General features: G+C 47.8%; 2 protein-coding genes across 2 annotated transcripts in view; one reads left to right on the forward strand and one right to left on the reverse strand.

The window, feature by feature from the left end:
* Slc25a26 (solute carrier family 25 member 26) overlaps positions 1-11,066 on the forward strand; it is a 112,548-nt gene extending 101,482 nt beyond the window's left edge. The window contains exons 7-9 of the mRNA XM_050160285.1: positions 6,176-6,316; positions 7,070-7,143; positions 10,736-11,066. Of these exons, the coding sequence (XP_050016242.1) occupies positions 6,176-6,316; positions 7,070-7,143; positions 10,736-10,853 (333 nt within the window). The 3' untranslated portion in view covers positions 10,854-11,066. The remainder of the gene's footprint in view (positions 1-6,175; positions 6,317-7,069; positions 7,144-10,735) is intronic.
* A 634-nt stretch (positions 11,067-11,700) lies between these two features.
* Positions 11,701-19,794, reverse strand: part of Lrig1 (leucine rich repeats and immunoglobulin like domains 1) — a 99,949-nt gene continuing 91,855 nt past the window's right edge. The window contains exons 13-19 of the mRNA XM_050160271.1: positions 18,433-18,753; positions 16,780-17,061; positions 15,857-16,276; positions 15,215-15,340; positions 14,475-14,621; positions 13,334-13,615; positions 11,701-13,237 (exon numbers count right to left, since the gene is read on the reverse strand). Of these exons, the coding sequence (XP_050016228.1) occupies positions 12,993-13,237; positions 13,334-13,615; positions 14,475-14,621; positions 15,215-15,340; positions 15,857-16,276; positions 16,780-17,061; positions 18,433-18,753 (1,823 nt within the window). The 3' untranslated portion in view covers positions 11,701-12,992. The remainder of the gene's footprint in view (positions 13,238-13,333; positions 13,616-14,474; positions 14,622-15,214; positions 15,341-15,856; positions 16,277-16,779; positions 17,062-18,432; positions 18,754-19,794) is intronic.

Consider the following 19,794-nt stretch of genomic DNA (forward strand, 5'->3'; position numbering starts at 1 on the left):
AAGAAGCTAGAATGGTGATTATAGACAGACCTTTCAGAATATTTGTCTTGGGAACAAGACACATCCATCATTGCAGTTACTCTCAGGGGACTCTGTGTGTATGTCTATTATAGAATTCTTGACTATGCTTTTAATTAAAGAGACGTATAATTGCTTTTTTAAAAATAAGTATTTATTATGTATAGTGTTATGCCTGCATGTATGCCTGCAGGCCAGAAGAGAGAACCAGATCTCATTACAGATGGTTGTGAGCCACCATGTGGATGCTGAGAATTAAACTCAGGACCTCTGGCAGAGCAGCTGGTGCTCTTAACCACTGAGTCATGTCTTCAGCCCCTGAAAAGCCACTTCTTGGTGTTGAATACTCTAAAAGTTACCTGCCTTCAAATAAGAAATAAGTATGTTCTGGTATATCCATTGTGGTGGTTTGATTAGGTGTGCCCCCCATAGACTTCTGTATTTGAATACTTGGCCCAGAGGGAGTGTGGCACTATTAGGTGTGGCCTTGTAGGAGGAAGCTGTCACTGTAGGAACAGGCTTTGAGGTCTCATATGCTCAAGCTATGCCCACTGTGGTACACAGTATTCTCTGCTGCCTGCAGATCAGGATGTAGAAGTCTCAGCACCTTCTCCAGCATCATATCTACCTGCATGCTGCCATGGTTTCCACCATGATGATAATAGACTAACCTCTGAAACCATAATCCAGCCCCAATTAAATGTTTTCCTATATAACAATCGCCACAGTCATGGTATGGTGTCTCTTCACAGCACTAGAAACCCTAAGACATCCTTCAAATCACGATTCCAGAGTTTACATGCAGACACATGGATACTGTATATTTGGGGATTTGTTTTTATACAGTCCTCTTGCTGAGGACTGCTCTGCATCGTACTCACATTTGTCAAAGGAGGGAAGGAGGACAGTTTCTGTCACACATGTGTTCTGTGGTGGGAACCCTCTGCCCTGGCCTTTCTGGATGCTTGATGCTGAGCTAGGCTGGGCTCTCTAACAAGTGGCCGAGTCTCTGGTTTAAGCCCAGTTCCTGGAGGAGACCTTGGGCTTTCTGAGCTATAGCATAGAAATAATCACTCCTCCCTGGAAGGATCCAGTGATGTGTGCATTGACCCTCGGCCATCTGTAAAACTGAACAGCTGTAAGGAGTTCCTACTCTTCCAATAATTAAAAAAAAAGGCAACATCCCCCAATCGGAAAGCAGTCCCCATAATAACTCATTTCCTGGACAGCGCTGGATGATGTCATGATCTGCAGCCACTGCACAGTGTAGTTTCTTATTTGAGCCTGTAGATTTTCTGTCCAGCCATCTCATTGTTGTCAGGTGAGATTCTGCTAAGTGAAAGAGTTTAAGGCCTGGGGGGGGGGGAGGTTGTTGGCAAAGGTTTCTGTCCTGCCCTGTCTTGTAGCTATTCAGCCCTAAGGAAACACACAGAGGCTTACATTAATTATAAACTGGTCAGCCTATTAGCTCAGGCTTCTTATTAACTCTTATACCTTACTTTAACCAGTAATTCTCATCTATGTTAGCCATGTGGCTTGGTACCTTTATCACCGAGGCATTCTCATCTTGCTTCCTCTGTGTCTAGGTGATGACTGCAGACTGAGCCTTTCCTCTTCCCAGAATCCTCTGTGTCTAGGTGATGACTGCAGACTGAGCCTTTCCTCTTCCCAGAATTCTCTGTGTCTAGGTGATGACTGCAGACTGAGCTTTCCTCTTCCCAGAATTCTCCTCTTCTGGTTGCCCTGCTGTCTGTCGGGAGCCAGCCTCAACAAAAAATACCTTTCTCCAGACTAGAGGTGTAGGGATTTAGAAATGTGTAGTAAAGAATATGAAGACACAAATGAAAATAATAAAACGGAGAAACATATAGGATAGTATTGGGAGGGAATTCTTTTAGTGAGTACTGAAAATTTGCCTGCCTTTAATTTCCAACTGCTTAAAATACCCTACCCCAAAAAGTAGGAGTAAGACAAAAGACTGCATTAACATGATACAAGGAATTGAAATATCAATTGAAAGTCATGGGCTACATTTATAGTTAAACATTCTGTTGCTTAGAACAAAGCAAGTCACCTCGCACCCTAGACCAAAACATTCTGTAGGCAAACCACTCCCTGGGTGGAATCCCAAGTTATTTCCATAAAGGGAACTGGAACTTAGTTGAATCCTTAGACTTTTGTTTGAGGTAGGAACAAACTACTTCCCTATTCCAGGAGCAGGTGGTCTGGCAGTTAGCTACACCTGTTGACAATAACCTTGAGAGAGCAGAAATCTCTGCTCAACACCTAGGTGGGACCCTTGTCTGAGGTAGAAGCACAGTAACCTTGAAGGAACTAACAAGTCCCAACTCTCTGACCTTTGGTCAAGAAGGAAATAGGCCTTTTTAGGCCTGCACACCCTGCCTATACTTTTTGCCTGGCTACTGGCCAATCAGTGTTTTATTAAACCAGTACAAGTGACAGATCTTTACAGGGTACAAGAGCATCGTCCCACAGCAGGGGAAAATGCATTGTTCACAGATCATCATACATTAACAGAAAAGAAATACATTTCTTGTGTATATTCTTTGGAAATTTTGTTTGGTACAAACATTAGAGAAACAAGATGAGTATTTTAAAAACATTGCTGTAGGATAAACATAATTTGAAAACGGTCCAAATCGAGTAAATTGTTGTTCTGCAAGAGCGGACTGCAGCCCTGTCCAGACATCCACACACTGCCGTACCGACTCGCTGCTTTTCATGATCAAACTTGCCCTCAAGTCAGAGATGAGACTTTTCATCCGCATACGCTTTCCCAAGTTGAAATTGGCCTGCTCACTGCCCAGGCCTGTGCTCTGTGCCATCCTCAGCTCTTCTGTGCCGTGCTTGCTCCATAAGCTACTTGGCACAGATACCCAAAAATGTCTCTTGAGATTGGAGGTGTTGATGGCTTGTCATGCTTAGAAATTCCCCTGGCTTCTGGTCAGGGTTAAAGTCAGGAAAAAGAAGGGCCTGCCAGCTTCCTCACTCTAGGCCTTGAGTCTTAAATAAAACCTAATGATGTTGGGAATTGATATGTTTGCTACAGTTTTGGTATTCTGGTATCTTTGGATCAATTTCTTCTAGTAAAAACTTTCTTATATTCTCTTAAGAGCAAAGGTACAGGGGAAAGAGGAGGCTGTCACCCCTTGAACTGTAGAATAGGGGGTGTGTGTTCGTCCATCCCAGGAGCCTTGCTTGGAGCCTGAGAGGGAGGCGGACAGGAAGAAAGTCTTTCCCTGGATGCATCAGTTAGGAGGCTCCAGGAGCAGAGATGAGCCGGGCTGCCAGGGTTGGCTTGGGGCCCCCTCCTCCACATTCCTAGCTTCTGCTCTGAGGGGCATCTCTAAGCTGTCAGAAAGAAGGGGTTCCTTTGCCTTTTAGAGGGTTATTACTACCTTTGTCCCCTAGGCAGCAAGTAGTTTTCCTGGGAAAATCAGTTCCATGAATGTGGCTCCGAAAGCTGCAGCTGAGCGTTCAGGGAAGTCTGGGTCACACAAGAGCATCCTGTGTCTGCCGCACCCCATAGGGGTTTCCTCTGATGTGTTCGGTGCTCCTCGCAGTTACCCTCTAAGTGAACGTACAAAATAAGTAGTTCGGTATTTGAGGGCCTTCAAATTGAATACCCATAAAATACCCATCTTAGCATGATAGTACAATAAGGACCTGTGTGCTTGGAGTTCATCCTTGGTTCAGACTACTTCCATGGAGCACAGACCTCTAAAGAATATGCAAGTGTCCACAGGAAAGGATGGGTAACCTCCGTTGGTGGCCAGGGCAAGTTTGACTTGGCTATCCAAATTTATTATGTGATAATCTGCTTTATAAATTAATTTAGGGAAGCCTGTGAATATTTTTATATAGGAGAATGAAATTAAATCTCAGGCTTATTTTATGTGTTGTATCAGATCCTTTTAGAGGTCAGGATACGTGTGATCCCACTTCCTGCTTCATACTAGCTGCTCCGTGGCCATGGGTAGATGTTAGTGATGGTGCGGGTATAGTTCTGGAGTCTGAGAGTAAGCAAGGGATGGCATTCATGCCAACCTTTCCCTGTCCTTTCCATGTTTAGTTTGTAAAACCGTGACTAGTGCGGGGCACCCACTAGGCATATTGAGTGCCTACTGTGTGCACTAGACTGATGTAGGAAGGAAAATCACCATTCTCTCTACCCATGTCTTAGATTCTTTTTCTATTATGATAAACACCAAAAAGCAACAAGGGGGAAGAAAGGGTTTATTTCAGCTTATGGTGTATCCTGAAGAAAAGCCAGGATGGGCACTCACAGCAGAGACTGAAGCAGAGGTCCTGTAGGGATGCTCCTTCAGGCCTTGCTCAGCCTGCTTTTCCATATAACCCAGAGCCACCTGTCCAGAGATGGCACTGTCCACAGTCTTCAGGTCCTCCCACATCAGTCTTTAATCAGGAAAATCAGACTTGCCTACAAGCCAGTGTTAGGGATGTAGTTCCTCAGGTGATGTTCCCCTTCCAGACGACTCCATCTTGGGTCAAGTTAGCAAAAGCCTAAACAGCACAGGGCCCACCTAGACTGGACTGGATTTCTTTGTAGTGCTACTGTGGGTCATGCCTCTTCTAGACACTTTGCATGGATTCTTTAATAAAGAGAATCTGCCACACGGCTGCCTGCCCTTTACAGATGGGCGTCTGAGACCAGGCACCAGGGCCGAAAGTGCTGGAGCCCGTCAAGCTCTGCACTGGGCAGAATCTTTTTAAATGTTTTCAGTTTCTTTTCCACTAGTATGTGGTGGTGATGGGTGAAGGCATGTTCATGCCATGCCAGCATGGGGAGTCAGGGCACTTGGGGGTCAGTTCTCTTTCCGCCATGTGCCGTCCAGGGCTCGCACTCTGGGTATTGGACTCATGGCAAATGCTCTTCACTTGCTGAGCCATCTTGTTGGTCCACAAACTCATAATCTAAAAGGACAAAAAGTAAGGGGTTCTAAACAAAAGGGGGTGCTGACAGGCCTAAGGTGTGTGGCAGTCGTGGGTAGCCAAAATTAGAAGGTAAACTTGGAGTGGGTGTGCCTTCCCACAGGTGTCAGAACAGATGTCACTGTGCAGCCCAGGGTCACCGTGGCCACCTTATTTCAGTCCCACATTTAGAAAGATATTTGTCAGAAGTCAGTGCCCCTTTTGTCCACATGCCACAGCAGAGGGAGCTTGGAGCTACTTCTGGAGCCCCCTTTGTAAGCCCCATAAACTCCTGGGAGCTGGGTCTCCCGAAAGCCTTTTAGGGGTTATTGTTTCTCTCTCCTTCTGTCCTTTCAGGGTTTTGTCTGCATCTTTGCAGCAGGTTGGTCAAGTATTGACATCAGGCCTGGCATAGTGGTGTCACGTGCCTTTAATCCCAGGACAAGGAGGTGGAAGCAAACCCTGTGGGTTTGGGCCAGCCTGATCTATACATAACAATTTCCAAGCTAGCTCTGGGTACACAGTGAGACCTTGTCTTAAGCAAATAAAACCTTTTGAGACCATAGGCTATAGTTTATATTACCAATAGATTCCTGGTTTCTGTGTCCACAAATAGAAGCACTGTTAAAATCTGTGGACAGTTTGCCCATCATAGTAGTTAGATGAAGAAAACACAGAAGAATATGGAAAGGAAGCCTTGAGACAGAACGTGTGCCAAAGCAAGAGGGAATGTGAGGTGATGCTGAGAGGGCAAAGCGTAATCATTCTCTGGACTGTTATCCAGAGCTTGGGGAATAGAGGAAGCCTCCTGGAGAGAAGTCCTGTGGCACACATGAGCCTGCCCATGCACAACAGAAGCAACCAAAGCCTCTGGAGGCTGTAAGACAGGTAGCCTACAGAAAGGTGCGATCCCCAAAGCCACTGGGAGCTGTGTGCCTCTCACAATAAAAACCCATATCTGGCTCTTCACGCATCATATGTGCTCATGTACACATGTGTTAGTGTGCACATGTGTTAGTGTACCAGGCTGAGAGAGAGCAGGGGAGTTGTAGGGCCTCACTCCTTAACCCACGAGGAAAAGGAGTAGCCTCCACTTGCTTGCATTATCACTGCAAGAGGTGTGAACAGGGTAGACTGAAATTCTTCATGTGTGCACCGTTCTCAACACAGTCAAGTAGGCATGGTGACAAAGACATGACTTTGACAGTTCTGTGACTCCAGATGTAGAAATGGCGAGGATGCTGTCTGGACGTCTCCTGACTGTTGGGTCTCGCACACAGGTGGCTTTGCAGCTGCGGTTACTACACCTTTGGATGTGGCTAAGACAAGGATCATGCTGGCCAAGGTGAGTATCAGATAATGCAGATTTGATGCCGTATCTGCTATCAGGCAGAGCTGTAGGGATGCAGTGACCAGAGTACCTGCCGACCCTTGGGAGATGCTGACAGTGGGAGTGAGCACTGTCACCGTGATGGAGCTGTGTGTAGCATGCTGCCATGTCACAAGCATCCTCACAGCTGCACTCTGTAAGCGGCAGACCTGAGCTTCTCTGCCTGCGACTGTTTTCAGACCTAAGACTCGAGAACTTGACTGGCTTCATGTTCTTCATGCAGACTCAGAATTTAGTTATGGTTGGCTGTGACCAGAAGACAGTTGTCAGCATTGCTAAAAACAACAAAACAAACTCCAGGCTGAGCTTTAAGGAATTTCAGTAACATAACTGAACCAAGCATTCTCTCAGAGTCCAGGTCTGTAGGAAGCGGAGCAGTGTGAGCAGAATTCTAGTCTACGGACAGGATCAGCTCTGAGAATGGGGGATTTTAAAACTGCAAATGGCGTTCCTCACTCCTGTCAGGCCTTAAAGTGAGACCCCACCCCACCCCATCAGCCAGGTCTACTGCTTCCCATCGGCTTTCTGTTGAACAGTTGCTATTGGTTCCTAGGTGAGCTCTGAGAAGGGGCTTCCCTGAGGTGTTTGTCTGCCTCTCTGAACGTAGGCAAGATTTCCAAACCAACCCGAGTGTGCCTTGAAGGCAGGTGAGGGGAGCCTGTTCAGAGTACTGGGAGCTAACAGCCCTGTCTTTCCTATCTTCTGCAGGCGGGCTCCAGCACTGCTGTTGGGAATGTGCTCTCGGCCATGCATGCGGTGTGGCGCGCACAGGGACTAGCAGGGTAAGGACGAAGTCAGCCCTTATCTGCCTTCTCTCCTCTTCCCTGGCTCTTCCTCAGATCTTGGGCCTGCCATGGATGACATGCAAATGTGTAACCCTAGCTGTATTTGGGCTCCAGCATTGATACAAATAAGTTCTCACACAGTGTAGATGTGAAAGTGAGTTTAGAAGAAAGTGGGGCTTGGGTGTTTGTAGCCACTTTTTTTTTTAACCTGTAGTCTTTTTTTAATGTATACAGTGTTCTGTCTGCATATATGCCTGCAGGCCCGAAGAGGGCACCAGATCTCATTACAGATGGTTGTAAGCCACCATGTGGTTGCTGGGAAATGAACTCAGGACCTCTGGAAGAAAAGCCAGTGCTCTTAACTGTTGAGCCATCTCTCCAACCCTTGTAACCACTTTTAAGAACCGTTGGTAGCCATGCCGTGAGATGGGCATTTGCTCTACATCTATAGGTTTATTTTGTTTTATTGATGGACAGTTTCGTCACTGTGCAAGTGTATCATACAGTGTTCTCACACAAATGTAGATGGTGTGACACACACCTGGAGGGAATACTAGCTGCAAGTACAACATGTGACTATCTTGGAAATTATAGTTGTAACAGCAGTAAATGTATATCTGGAGATATACAAATAGAAAAAAACTATTTGCAGCCACATCCGCATCCTACAGGACCAGCAGGACCTGGCTGTGCAGCCTGCTTTTCTCTGAAGTGTTACCCAGCTCACAACTGTACTGGCAGTTCCACCGCGGTTGGTCTCAGCTTGGCAGTATTGTTCTGTGTTAATAGCTAAGAACCTCAGTCTTTCTCTTTGCATATGATGTGCAAACAGGTGTATTGCCCTCATTGTGTGCCTGTAGATGCCAGAAGCTGGGGTTGGGTGTCGTCCTCATCAGGCTCCATCTTGTTTTTGAGAGTCTTTTTCTCAGAACCTTGAGCTCACCATTTTGGCTACAGCAGCTGTCTGGTGAGCCCCAGATCAACCTGTCCCCCATGTGTTAGGTACAGGTGTATGCCGCTGCACCTGGCTTTTATGTGGGTGTTGAGGACCTAAGCTTGGCTCTTCAAACTTGCATATTTCTCTCCAGCTCCACGTGCTTCAGAATATCTTGCTTTATGTCCTAAACAGCTGTTATTCTACACCCATATAGTTGTTCTGAAGCTGAGCAAATGCTGAGATGTTAGCAAAGAAGGATTTTCCACATGGAACCTTCTTGATAATGTGTGCAGAGTCCTCAGCAGCCTCCTTTGGAGAAGGAGGGTGAGCTGGCGCTGGGATGGCTGGGTAAAAGCAGCACTGTATGCATAGCTGAGCCCTGCCTACCCTCAGCCTCTTCACTGGGCCCTGCTGCCTGTCTCGTCCCCATCCAAAGTACATCAGACTGCGTTTTTGTTTCAGCTGTCTGATAGTCTGGGGAATGTGGTCATGCTTTTGCCAGAGAGCAAACCTATTGTCTTGTTTGGGTTTTCCAGCTGAAAGTGGTAGCCAGTGGCTTTACTGAATGTCCCGCTCCAGTGGTCTGAGATACAGGCTGGCTCTGGTGGACAGGACAGACTGACGGATTCTTGATGTCTCAGCAGTGACATGGCTGACACCTTATGAGGAAATAAGACACGATAGTCATTCATTTGGGAGCTAATTCAACTCTGAACAAAGAAATGGAGGAGGGGAAATGGCTGAGTCCCATATACACTGTTTGGGAATCCTCTTAGATAAGTAGTGGCTGGCCCACAGAAGCAGCAGCAGGAGACAGTGGCTTTTGACATCATAAAGGCCACCTGCCAGATGTCAGTCTCATTTCCACATGTTAGCGTCTGTGGTGACTCAGCCAAGCCTCTGACCGTGGTGTTGTAGAGCTGCAGCCATTTGCCAGTGTTGAGAAAGTGGTGACAGGGACGGCATAGTGGCTGGGACATTGCCCCACCATGGTGATGCAAGGACCAGGTCACAGCACACATCGACTAAAACTAAGCAATGTCAAAACTACAGGCAGAGGAGAGAAGGAAAAACAGGTCAAGGGTGGATGTTGGGTCTGACCCAACCTTGGCGCTGAAAGGTAATTTAAATTTTTGTCTGTCTTCTGAGTCTCCACTCTGGGGCCACCACGTCCAGCTTTACATGGGTTCTAGACTTGAACGCAGGTCCTCTTGCTGGCACTGCAAGCACTTTACCCTCTACACCACCTCTCCAGCTCCCTAAATGGCTTATCAAAAGGGGCCCCGTGATATAAAGTCCTTGCTTTCCTGTGAGGTGCCAGATAGAAGGGTGGGACAGCTGACTACTTCGGGTGGTTATGCAGGATGGGGAGGCTGTGTAGCCAGCAGGGACTCCCCGTCAATGTCCCACATCCTTAAAAGGCATGAGCATTGGCATAAGAACACAGTTGCCCTACACCCAAGTCTCTCCACTAGTGTGCACATATGGATATCAAACCAACTGTGTAACTGGTTCGCTCCTTCTCCAGGGATTGAGCTTGGATCATCAGGCTTGATAGCCAGCATCTTTAACCACCTCACCAGCCTAAGTTCTGATTTCCAACTTTGTCTTTCTGCATATAAAAGCACTTTTCTAGGCAGCAAGGTTTCAGTAGAAAGAAGAGGTCTTCTGCCCCTTCCTCCTCTGCAGAAATCAGTTATTTACAGCCTAGACCATGTCCTGTGTCCAACAGCCTGGTGATCACACAGCCTAGACCATGTCCAGCTGCATGCTGTTCTACTGGTTTACAGTGCTGGCTTATCTAGTAGGTCATTAGCAGATTACTTTTTTTCAGTAATGTCACAGTGGATATTTGAAGAATATCTGAACCTCTAGAACAGTTCTTCTCAACCTGTGGGTTGTGACCCCTTTTTTTGGGGGGGGCTTGAACAACCCTTTTACAGGGGTTGCCTAAGACCATCAGAAAACACAAATATACATTATGATTCCTAACAGTGGCACAATTACAATTGTGAAGTAGCAATGAAAATAATTTATGGTTGGGGGTCACCACAGCATGAGAAATTGTATTAAAGGGTCACAGCATTCGGAAGGTTGAGAACCACTGATCTAGAGAGTGGGTCGCAAACACCACGGTTCTAATTGGACTGGGATGGAGCACTGGAGTGTCCAGGACTGCCATGTATGAGGTGCTCCCTCTCCATCACAGTCATGTGCCTCTGGTGTCTTTATGTAGCCTGAACGAGATGCATTTCCGTCTTGTAGAATCACATTTGGGAACTCCAACAACAAAGTGCCACTGAGTCACCAGGACAAGTAGAACTGTTTAAGAACTTGTTTTGCTTCCCTGAACTGAGACCCAGAGACCCCTCAGGTGTCCCACTGGGATATACCCTTCCCAGCCTGACCTCAGATTTGTCCCTTTGACTCCATTTTTAGAGCACCATGTTGGGACAGTGGTTACTGTCTTCACCTGAGAGCTCCCAGGTAGACAGGATAGCATTCAGCCATGCTGGACTGGGCTCCAGATTCTCATGCATACTTGGGAGTGTACTTAGTGGTTTCTGAAAGGAAGGGAACACACTGTTAAGTATCTGAGGGATTTGACAAGTGGGTGTGCTCAAGTGAGCAAACCATGGTTTCTGTTCCTAGGTTATTTGCAGGTGTCTTCCCACGAATGGCAGCAATCAGCATGGGCGGCTTCATCTTTCTGGGTGCCTACGACCAGACCCGCAGCTTGCTGTTAGAAGTGGGTAGGAAGAGCCCATGAAGCAGACACTGCGTGTCCCTGGAGAAGAGGGATGCTGGCTGCTGTGCAGCCCCTGCCTTCCTGTGACTGGCGAAGTCGACGCTGCAGTGTGGCACCTTGAGAGGGCTGCAGAGTGCAGCCCTGAGTGTCGTCCATGGAAACTATCCTCGGTGGACCTCCAGACCAACATCTCCACCCCTTAATAAATACTTCAGCGTTCTTGTTTGATCAGTGTCCTTTGCCTCCCGCTATCTACTGAGTCACTAAAATGCAAGCGAATGGCTAGACTGGGAAAAGGAAGGAGGCTGGGGCAGGAAATGTGCGTGTGGGTGTTTCTCCCCTGGGCTAATTCCTATTGTGTAAGATTATAGCTTTGTTTAAAAAGCATGAACTGCAGGTGCATAGCATACATTCTTTCTGGAGACTGCTGTTTTTAATTACCCTTGTATTTCTCATATAAAAACACATGATTATATTATTTTACAGCAGAGTGCCCCAAAATCCCTAGTGTGAGAGACAGCTGCAGCACCAGTGACTGAGTGGGTGGGCAAGCGACTTTGCTGCAGGACGTGAAGCCCCATGACCACCACCGTCCTCCCGGGAGGGCCAGCTAGAGCTGTTCCTTTGTCCTCATGGTGAGTGCAAGCAACACTGGCTGCAGGAGGGGAGGCCCAGCATATTCGGGGAGCACAAGGCTTAACTAACCAGCTCCAGGTAGCAGAAAACTAGTGAGCCGTCCGAGGAATGTGGCGCCGCTGCACTTCTGGGGCGGCAGTGTCGTCTGTGATGCTCTTAAGTAGTCTCCCTTTGGGGAAAAAGTATTAAAAGGCAGAATAACTGCACTTAGAACAATGACCATAGCACACACTTAGTATTTATAAATGAACCTTTATTAAAGACACTTTAATGCCATTTGTTAGACACTTCAATATCTTACATGTTTTCAATGTACACTGTACCAAAATTTCTATAAATAAATAACTCTGTACATAAAAAGTAATACTTCCTCTTTCACATTGCCTCTCAGAAGCAGCAAATTCACATATTTTGTGGAAGTAACATTAATCAGCCAACTGTGGAGAATAAACTTCTGTGCTTTGTCCTGGGACACAGTGGTGACCTGTGACATGGCAGTACACTGTCTCAGGCCATCACTGTGTCAACACTTCCCTTCAGCTCTCAGGGATTTTAAAGACTGAGTTTGCTTCCATGTTGTTTTTACTGAATTACACATTGGCACTCACAAGATGGTTAGCAACAGGGCCCCAAAGTGCAAATACACCCAGGCCTGGGACTCAGTCGTGTATAGTCCAAGCCCAGTTTCACTATATGAGGGAACGTTGTGGACAGACCTGCTGGGCAGAAATCAGCTGGCCTAGAAGTGAACTACTTTTAAACCCCACTGCAATGCTGTATTGGCAGAACTAAACCTCACTATTGGAAAATCCACAGGTGCACCCACACTGGCAGCCTCTGCCTTAATAAGCTCCAAAGACCCACTGAAGGAGACAAGACATTTGCTTTACCAAGTGAGTTACAAAGACGAAAGGCAGTGCTTGCTTGTTCCGAGCCATTGCTTTTGGTGGATTGACAGCCCTCAACCTCTTCCTCAAAGACAGACCCTGAACCTAGAAGAAAGGCAAGTGACACGTGTGCCCCACTCTACAAGGCCAGACAACAGCTACACAGGTCTGGCCAACGCACCTGAATCTGACTAAGGGAGCAAGCACATAGCCAAAATGCCCTCCTTCCCAACCACCAGCAACAGCTAATGTGGTTTTACCTGAATTTCAGCTGTGCATTAAGGCACCAGAACTATTCTTGACCCTCTCCAAAATTAGACAGCAACCTAATGTGAAAATATCACTGAAGGCGGGACCCATGCGCTAAGGATTAAAATAGTCTCTGTAAAAGATATATAATATATATGAAATCTCTGAAAACTCTTATGTACAACGGTATCAAATACTTTTCCTGCCTTTTGTACACAAACAGTCTCTTGCATTTCTGTGCTCCAGATGCCAAGTCCTTTAGCCAACTGACACTCCACATGGAAGTTAAAACTGTCCAGAGTGACTGCCGTTTGGACACAAACTTCCCACAGCTTCTCCTACCTCTTCCCTGTAGCAATTGCTTTAAACGAGCTGAGGTAGATGAAGCCTAGCTCTTCGGTGCCAATAGCAATGGTCCCCTCCGTTTCCCAGTGAGCTGTCCTGTCAGCGGCATAGACTCGGGACTAGAGTCACAGGCCTGGGGGAGGTGGCCGTTGGAAACAAGCAAGTGCTGGGCTTCAGTAGATATGGCATCTTCTATGAGCTCTGGGCTGCCTGAAGTTAACGTAGGAGAAGGCTGTAGGTCTATGGAGTCTGGTGCATGTAACTTTGCTAAAGTCCAAGAGGAATCTCCTGTTTAAGAAAACATGAGGGCACGTTAGCCTGTGCACATTAACCCCATTTGGGCTCCCAGCCCACGGCAGACATGCTTCTTAACACGATACTTACCTTTCCCATCTGGGGATGCTGCCTTGTTCTTCAGAGACAGTAGTATTCTGTCATGGTTACTCGGATAGAGGGATCCTCCAGAGTGGGTGTGAGACCCATCAGCAGTCCCAGGGTAAGGATGGTGTGGAGAGGATTCTAGGTCATGCTGCCTGAGCTCTTGGCTGCTTGGTGTACCTGGCCGTCCACTCTCTCTGGGCACAGGCTGGGGATGGAAGGCTTGTTCCTTGGGCTGACTATCCGTATCAGTATTGCAGTCACCGCATACAGCAGAGCCACTGTGTGCTGAATGAAGCGCAGAGCCAAGGGTCAATGGGAACCAGAGCCACTGAAGCCCCCATCCCCTCTCAGAGGCCTGAGTCCTGTTTACCACTGTAATGTACACATGGAGAGGAACTGGGCCCACACCAAGTCCTGGTCTTTTGTGCTTAAGTGAGCACCTGAAATTAATTTAGGATGCACACTTTGATCACAGGAAAAATGAAGGGAGAGTAAAAGGGAAGATTTGCATTAGGCATCACATAGTGGTGAATCTTCTCAACTGTCTTCTAAGCCTTAAAGACTCAGGCAGTGGGGCTGGGAGTGGCTCAGCAGGTAAAGTGCTTGACGAGCATAAGGATCCCCCAGTACTCCTGGACATGCCAGGCAGTGTGGCGGCCTATCTGTAATCTAGGGCTTGGGACGCAGAGGCAGGAAATCCTAGAGCAAGCTGGCTAGCTAGAGTAACTGATCAATGAGCACTGGGCTTAAGTGAGAGGCCCTGCTCAATACATAAGGTGGAGAGTGACTGAGGAAGACACACCAACCTCTGTCCAGTGGCTAGCATCTCAGAAGGCTGAAGACAGCCTGGACTAAAAGTGAAACCTTGTCTGGACAAACCAAGACAGTCTGGGTGCAAGGATGCTAACTTCCATGATTTGTGGGCCTTGCCCTGTAAGCTCCTTACTAATTTAAGAAAACTCACACTTCTGCTCGCCACACCAGACTTACCTAAGACACACAGGACTCTGAAATCAAAGGAAGCCAGAGCTTCCAGTTTGTTTTTGGAATACAATTCAGAGACAGTATGAGACCAGTGATGTGCTGCTCCTCAACTTACTATTCAGTGTCAAAAGCAATGGCCTTCCCTGTCAGTGCCTCCTACCTGCTGTATGTGGAGCAGCGGTCCTGTCGGCTTTCTCCATCACTTTCCAGGGCTCTCTAGTATATCCAACACACAGCTTGGGCTGCCGGCATGTAATGCTGTGCACATCAACCTCTGGGAAGAGGCTCGAGTCTCTCAGACACACACCTGAAATGAAGCCCCTTCTTAGGTCTCTCAGCCTCTAGAGGACAGGCTACAGCTCCTTCCCAGCACCCATCCCTTGGCACCCACAGGGGATTGGTTCCTATGCTCCTCAGAGATGCCCAAATCCAAGGATGGTCAAGTCTTTTCTGTAAAATGATGCTGTTTGCACATAACTGTTCATCTGTGAAGACTTTACGACAGCTCTACTAATAGTGCCCGGTAACAGTGGAAAACCTGCATATTCAGTACAGACACAACTTTTCTTTCCTGAATTTTCAATCTGTGCTTGATTGAACCACCACATGCAGAACACCAGCAGTACTGTAAAGCTGGTTCAGGACCCGGAATATTCTTGGCATCTACTCTTCCTGGCAATCCTTTCTTGATTGAAGACATAGTGCTAAGCCCAGTGTAGGGACTTCTGGAGGACCAGATGTTAAAACTACAGTACTTGTACACACCAGATCCAAAGCAAAGCATCTGTCAAAGACTTGGTTCACCACATACGACACAGGTGCCCAACCTACCCCGGTGAGGAGGTAAAGCAGCGTCCAGGACATAGTCAGATCAGACTGCTTCACTGTTCTTGAACTTACCATTGCTGTCAATGTGCGCACTGGCCTGATGGCCACCTTCCGTCCTGACCACAGTTTCCTGCCGGTCAGAAAGGGTTCCCTGCGAGGAGAGGTAGCTCGGCACATCTGGAGGCACTATCGTTTCATCTGCAAGAAGACATGATGATGAAACACCAGGGCAGCTGCCACAACCAATACAGAAACACATGTGCGGTCACACAGCAGTGGCCCGGGAGCTCCGCAGACTCAGCATTGCTGCTTCACCTCCTTTCTATCCTGTGGTAAAAATGGAGGACCTAACAAAATCCCAAGGCTGTGAGAGCTTGGGAACAACCTGATTCATGACAACAGGCAGGGCCCTGACGCCTCTGAATCGCCATGGAGACCAGAAACTGCAGGGGCCAGCAGATGCTTGAATTTGAGAGTGTTCCAATTTCCTGTTATGTCCTTCAGAGTTGACATGTTGGGAGGGGGTGGCAATGCCTCAACTCTATCTACAGACAGAATCCATATTCCTAAAGATTCTAGAAGTCTCTTAGGTTCTCGGCAAAGCCTCAGGGCTTGTGTAATCCATGTTGGACTGCGGCGCTCACTACTTTCACTCCCCCCTGAAGAGCCTGCCGCACTGCTGACGTGTGTTAGTGTGAGTGCCACACTGCTGACCTGTGTTGGTGACGCTGTACTCCTCATTCTTCTTCCTGGTCTGGTAGATGATGCACACCCACACCAGCGAGGTAAGCACGATGCTGCAGACCACAGCGATGGTGAAGATGCCTATGGTGGTCCCATCCTTCCGGCAGCCGGGGGTGGGCAAAATGCTCAGTTGGCTGTGTGCTCGCTCGGTGCCCAGGGGATTAGACATCTCACAGGTGTACCGGCCTGCATCCTCTACTACCACATTCTGAACAACCAGCAGCTGGTTGCCTGGAGTAAAATGGTGCCTCTCGGTGAGGCTCAGCGGGCGACCTCCCTTAAGCCAGGTGATGCGCGGTGTGGGACTCCCAGTCGCTTTGCACTGGAGGGCCACTGTTTCTCCCACAGTTACCACACGGTCTTCCAAAGGCACTGCCAAGGACGGAGTTTCTGCAGGAAGGCAGCAGAGATTGCACATTTACTCTACGGGGCTTGCTTGCTGGGGGTCAACTTGTTTTCCAGACAGGAGACAATCCCATATAGTAATGAAATGCCATCTGAGATCTTTTATGAGTGCTCCAAGCTTTTCAGAAGGCCAAATGTGACTAAATCCTCCTTGCCATTTTAGGAACAGCCTCAACATAGCAAAGTCCTAAAGCCTTACCTCACACTAAACTGTCCTATTGAGGACCTGCGTCACTCACTAGTCCTGCCAAGATCGTACCCACCCATCCCCCACACGGAGGGATCCTTACTCAGACATACATCTGAGTACTGTCAAGACGGAAGTTCTTGCTCATTGTCTTTTATGAGCCAGAACAACTTACTGAAAAGCAGCCCCAAATTTCAAACTAGGTACAAAGAGGATACCACACTTTTCCAGAAAGCAGATGCCTCTAATACTTGAGTTTTACCCCCATCCCACCCCACCACATACACTACCAATAGCGAACCTAGGACAGTCAGGGTAGCATTTGCTGAAATAGAGCCAGCCGAGTTCTGGGCAGTACAGCTGTAGACCCCCATGTCGTCTATTTTCACATCAGTGATGAAGAACACATCATCATCTGGCATGACATGCATGCGTCGCTCACGAGCCGCAGGGAAATCAGTGCCTCCATCTTTTTGCCATGCAATCTGGGGGTGAGGGTGGCCTGTGGCAGCACATTCAAGGCGGGCTGTGGTGCCAGTCCGGATGGCAATGTCATAGGGAATTTTGGTGAATGACGGCAACACTGGGGAAAAAATAAAGGTAAAGTTATATGGGATGGCTGCATGCAGAAGGAGATTCTTGGCAAACAGACCCCCACACTGCTCAGTCTCCAGCTCATTGCTATTCCACCCTTCCCAGAGGTACCCACCTTCTCCCCATCCCAGGCACAACTCTGCTATGCTGTAGGACGGTGCTAACCACTCAAAGCATTCTGTCTCTTGTACTTCCACAATAGTTACTATACAGGGATCCTCCAGAAGTAGAGGTCTGGGGCGGGCCTGCTCTAGGTAGCTGTCTGGAGAGAGCTGGGTAACCACTCATCTGTTGTTGGGGAAAGCTGCATGTCTTCACCATGGAGAAACAAATGGGCTAGCCCAGCCCTCTTGAGGAAACCCACGCGGATGGACCTATGGGGGCCACATCAGCCGTCACGCCTAGGCAGAAATATGCAGTTGACTAGCCTATATAGCTTTGATATCATGCTGACACAGTGGACAGTATCCAGACTTGATGTCCAAGCCACTGTGAGAGTCTTACCAGCTGCCTCGTCTCCAGGAAACACCCAGGGTCTTTCAGGCGAGCCCAGACAATCTGCCCGGCTGTGGCAAAGACTAGTTTAGAGGCACTGGAGGATGAAGGCCGTGCTTCAGGTCACCCACAAGCCAATTCATCAGCCTGGTATGGAAGGCTTGCCTGTTCATGCTGACTTCACTCCTCACACAACATCAAACAGCAGTCCAAAAGAAGCCACCTTAATGGGCTGAAAGGCTGACTTTTGAGTAAGAGGGCCTTGTCATAACTTCCCTGCCCACTGGACCATCAAGCCAGGGGCTCAACTCACACTAACTCCATATCCTCTAGAGCAGCGGTTCTCAACATGTGAGTCTTGGACCCTTTGGCAAACCTCTATCTCCAACAATATTTACATTATGATTAGTAACAGTAGCAAAATTACAGTTATAAAATAGTTGAAAATAATTTTATGGTTAGGGGTCACCACAGCGTGAACTGAATTAAAGGGTCACACTTGTCTAGAGGAATGGGGACTAGCACTTGTCCCAATCTGCTTTGCATCTATTCTGAGGGCAGAAGCTTCCTCAGGATCCAGAGAGTCTTGGAGTCTGGAAACCACATCTCTTGGTTTACGGAAGACAATGAACAGATAAAAATAACAAGGCTTAACTCCACAATGTCACTTTACATAAATGGACTTTAACCTACTCCAAACCAAAAAGAATGATTCAGCGTGTAAAACTTGGTCTAGGACAAACCCAAGGAATGGTACAAAGAAATGCACCCCACAGCAACTTTTGTCTCCTTGCACCAGTGACTGACAACCGAGAGCACAGCTTGTGGACTCTGTGCTTGAGAAACACAAGATGACACTGCCTACCGTTCACAGTGAGCCTGGCCTTGTGTGAGTATGTGGAGCCAAAGTGGTTGGTGATGACACACTGGTAGCGGCCCTCGTGTCCAAACGTGACATGACGGAGGTGCAGGATAGTGGTATACTCCATCACTTCGCCATCCTGTGCACGGACATGTGCAAAGTTCTCCATGTCTGCATTGGTCAGGACCTCATTGTCCTTCTTCCAGGCAAAGGTCATCGGGGAGCTGCTGCTGCTAGCTGCTGAGCATGTGAAACGGATGTCCTTGCCCACCACAGCCATGGTCGTCTCAGGCTGGGTGATGATCTGTGGCTTTGGAAAGTCATCTGGGGAGAGAACCAACCATAAGGCACCCTGCTCTCTGTACACACGCTGCTTGCTAGTCAAGCTAAGAAGGAACTGGGTCAGTTCTGGGCACAGTGCCAGCACAGTTCCACTAGACATGGTGATGGCTGTGCCATGGCTCTCAGGCCTCACTGCCTCCTTAGCTAGAAATAAACCCATGACTACTCAATTCATCAAACCAGCCTAGTGTTTCCTTTCGACAGCTATGCCAACATGGCCCGCTTTAAACAAAATCTCCAGACATCATCAGTCATACTTGCAAACCCAATTGCAAAATGACAGACGTTCAATGCACTTTTGAGTTTCAGAACTCAAAAACATCCTACTGTTCAAATAGGAAAATACCACAAAAATAAATTTTTTCACATGTGTGGAAAACCATGAGCTTAATAACAATTCATGGATTTTTTTTTGGTTTTTCGAGACAAGGTTTCTCTGTGGCTTTGGAGCCTGTCCTGGAACTAGCTCTGTAGACCAGGCTGGTCTCAAACTCACAGAGATCCGCCTGCCTCTGCCTCCCGAGTGCTGGGATTAAAGGCGTGCGCCACCACAGCCCGGCTCCAATTCATGGATTTTTGATGCAAGAAAAAAGCCACATGTCAGGACAGTGAGCAGTACAGTGTTTTCATATATCCAAGTCTCCTTCCATGTTCCCAGATCTGTGACAAACTTGAAACACAGCAGCAAGAACTAGCTCCCTCAACAGCTCCACGGAGAACTATTACTGACTGGAGCAGCTGGAAACTCTATGAGTTTGCAGGAGTGTGCAGGGCAGAGGAAACCCTACTGCTGAACAACTGATAGACTGGTCAGCACCACCGTTTAACCCCACAGCTCTTTAGGTGACCACCCCAGCCCTAGCAACTCTCAAAGGGCATCAGGTAAAAAGGACACCAATACTGGGCAATGAAAACCTACAACAGGGTCCTGAGAATGTAGAAGGCCACATGGTCTAACAAGCTATGCAAACACCCAGGGAAGGTTTCTAATTCCTTTCCTGTGACTGGGCTGGGGGGCCTGCA

Source organism: Alexandromys fortis, unplaced genomic scaffold (assembly GCF_014885135.2).
Source record: "Alexandromys fortis isolate MF-2015 unplaced genomic scaffold, M_Fortis_MF-2015_v1.1 scaffold_111, whole genome shotgun sequence".
Taxonomy (NCBI): Eukaryota; Metazoa; Chordata; class Mammalia; order Rodentia; family Cricetidae; genus Alexandromys; species Alexandromys fortis.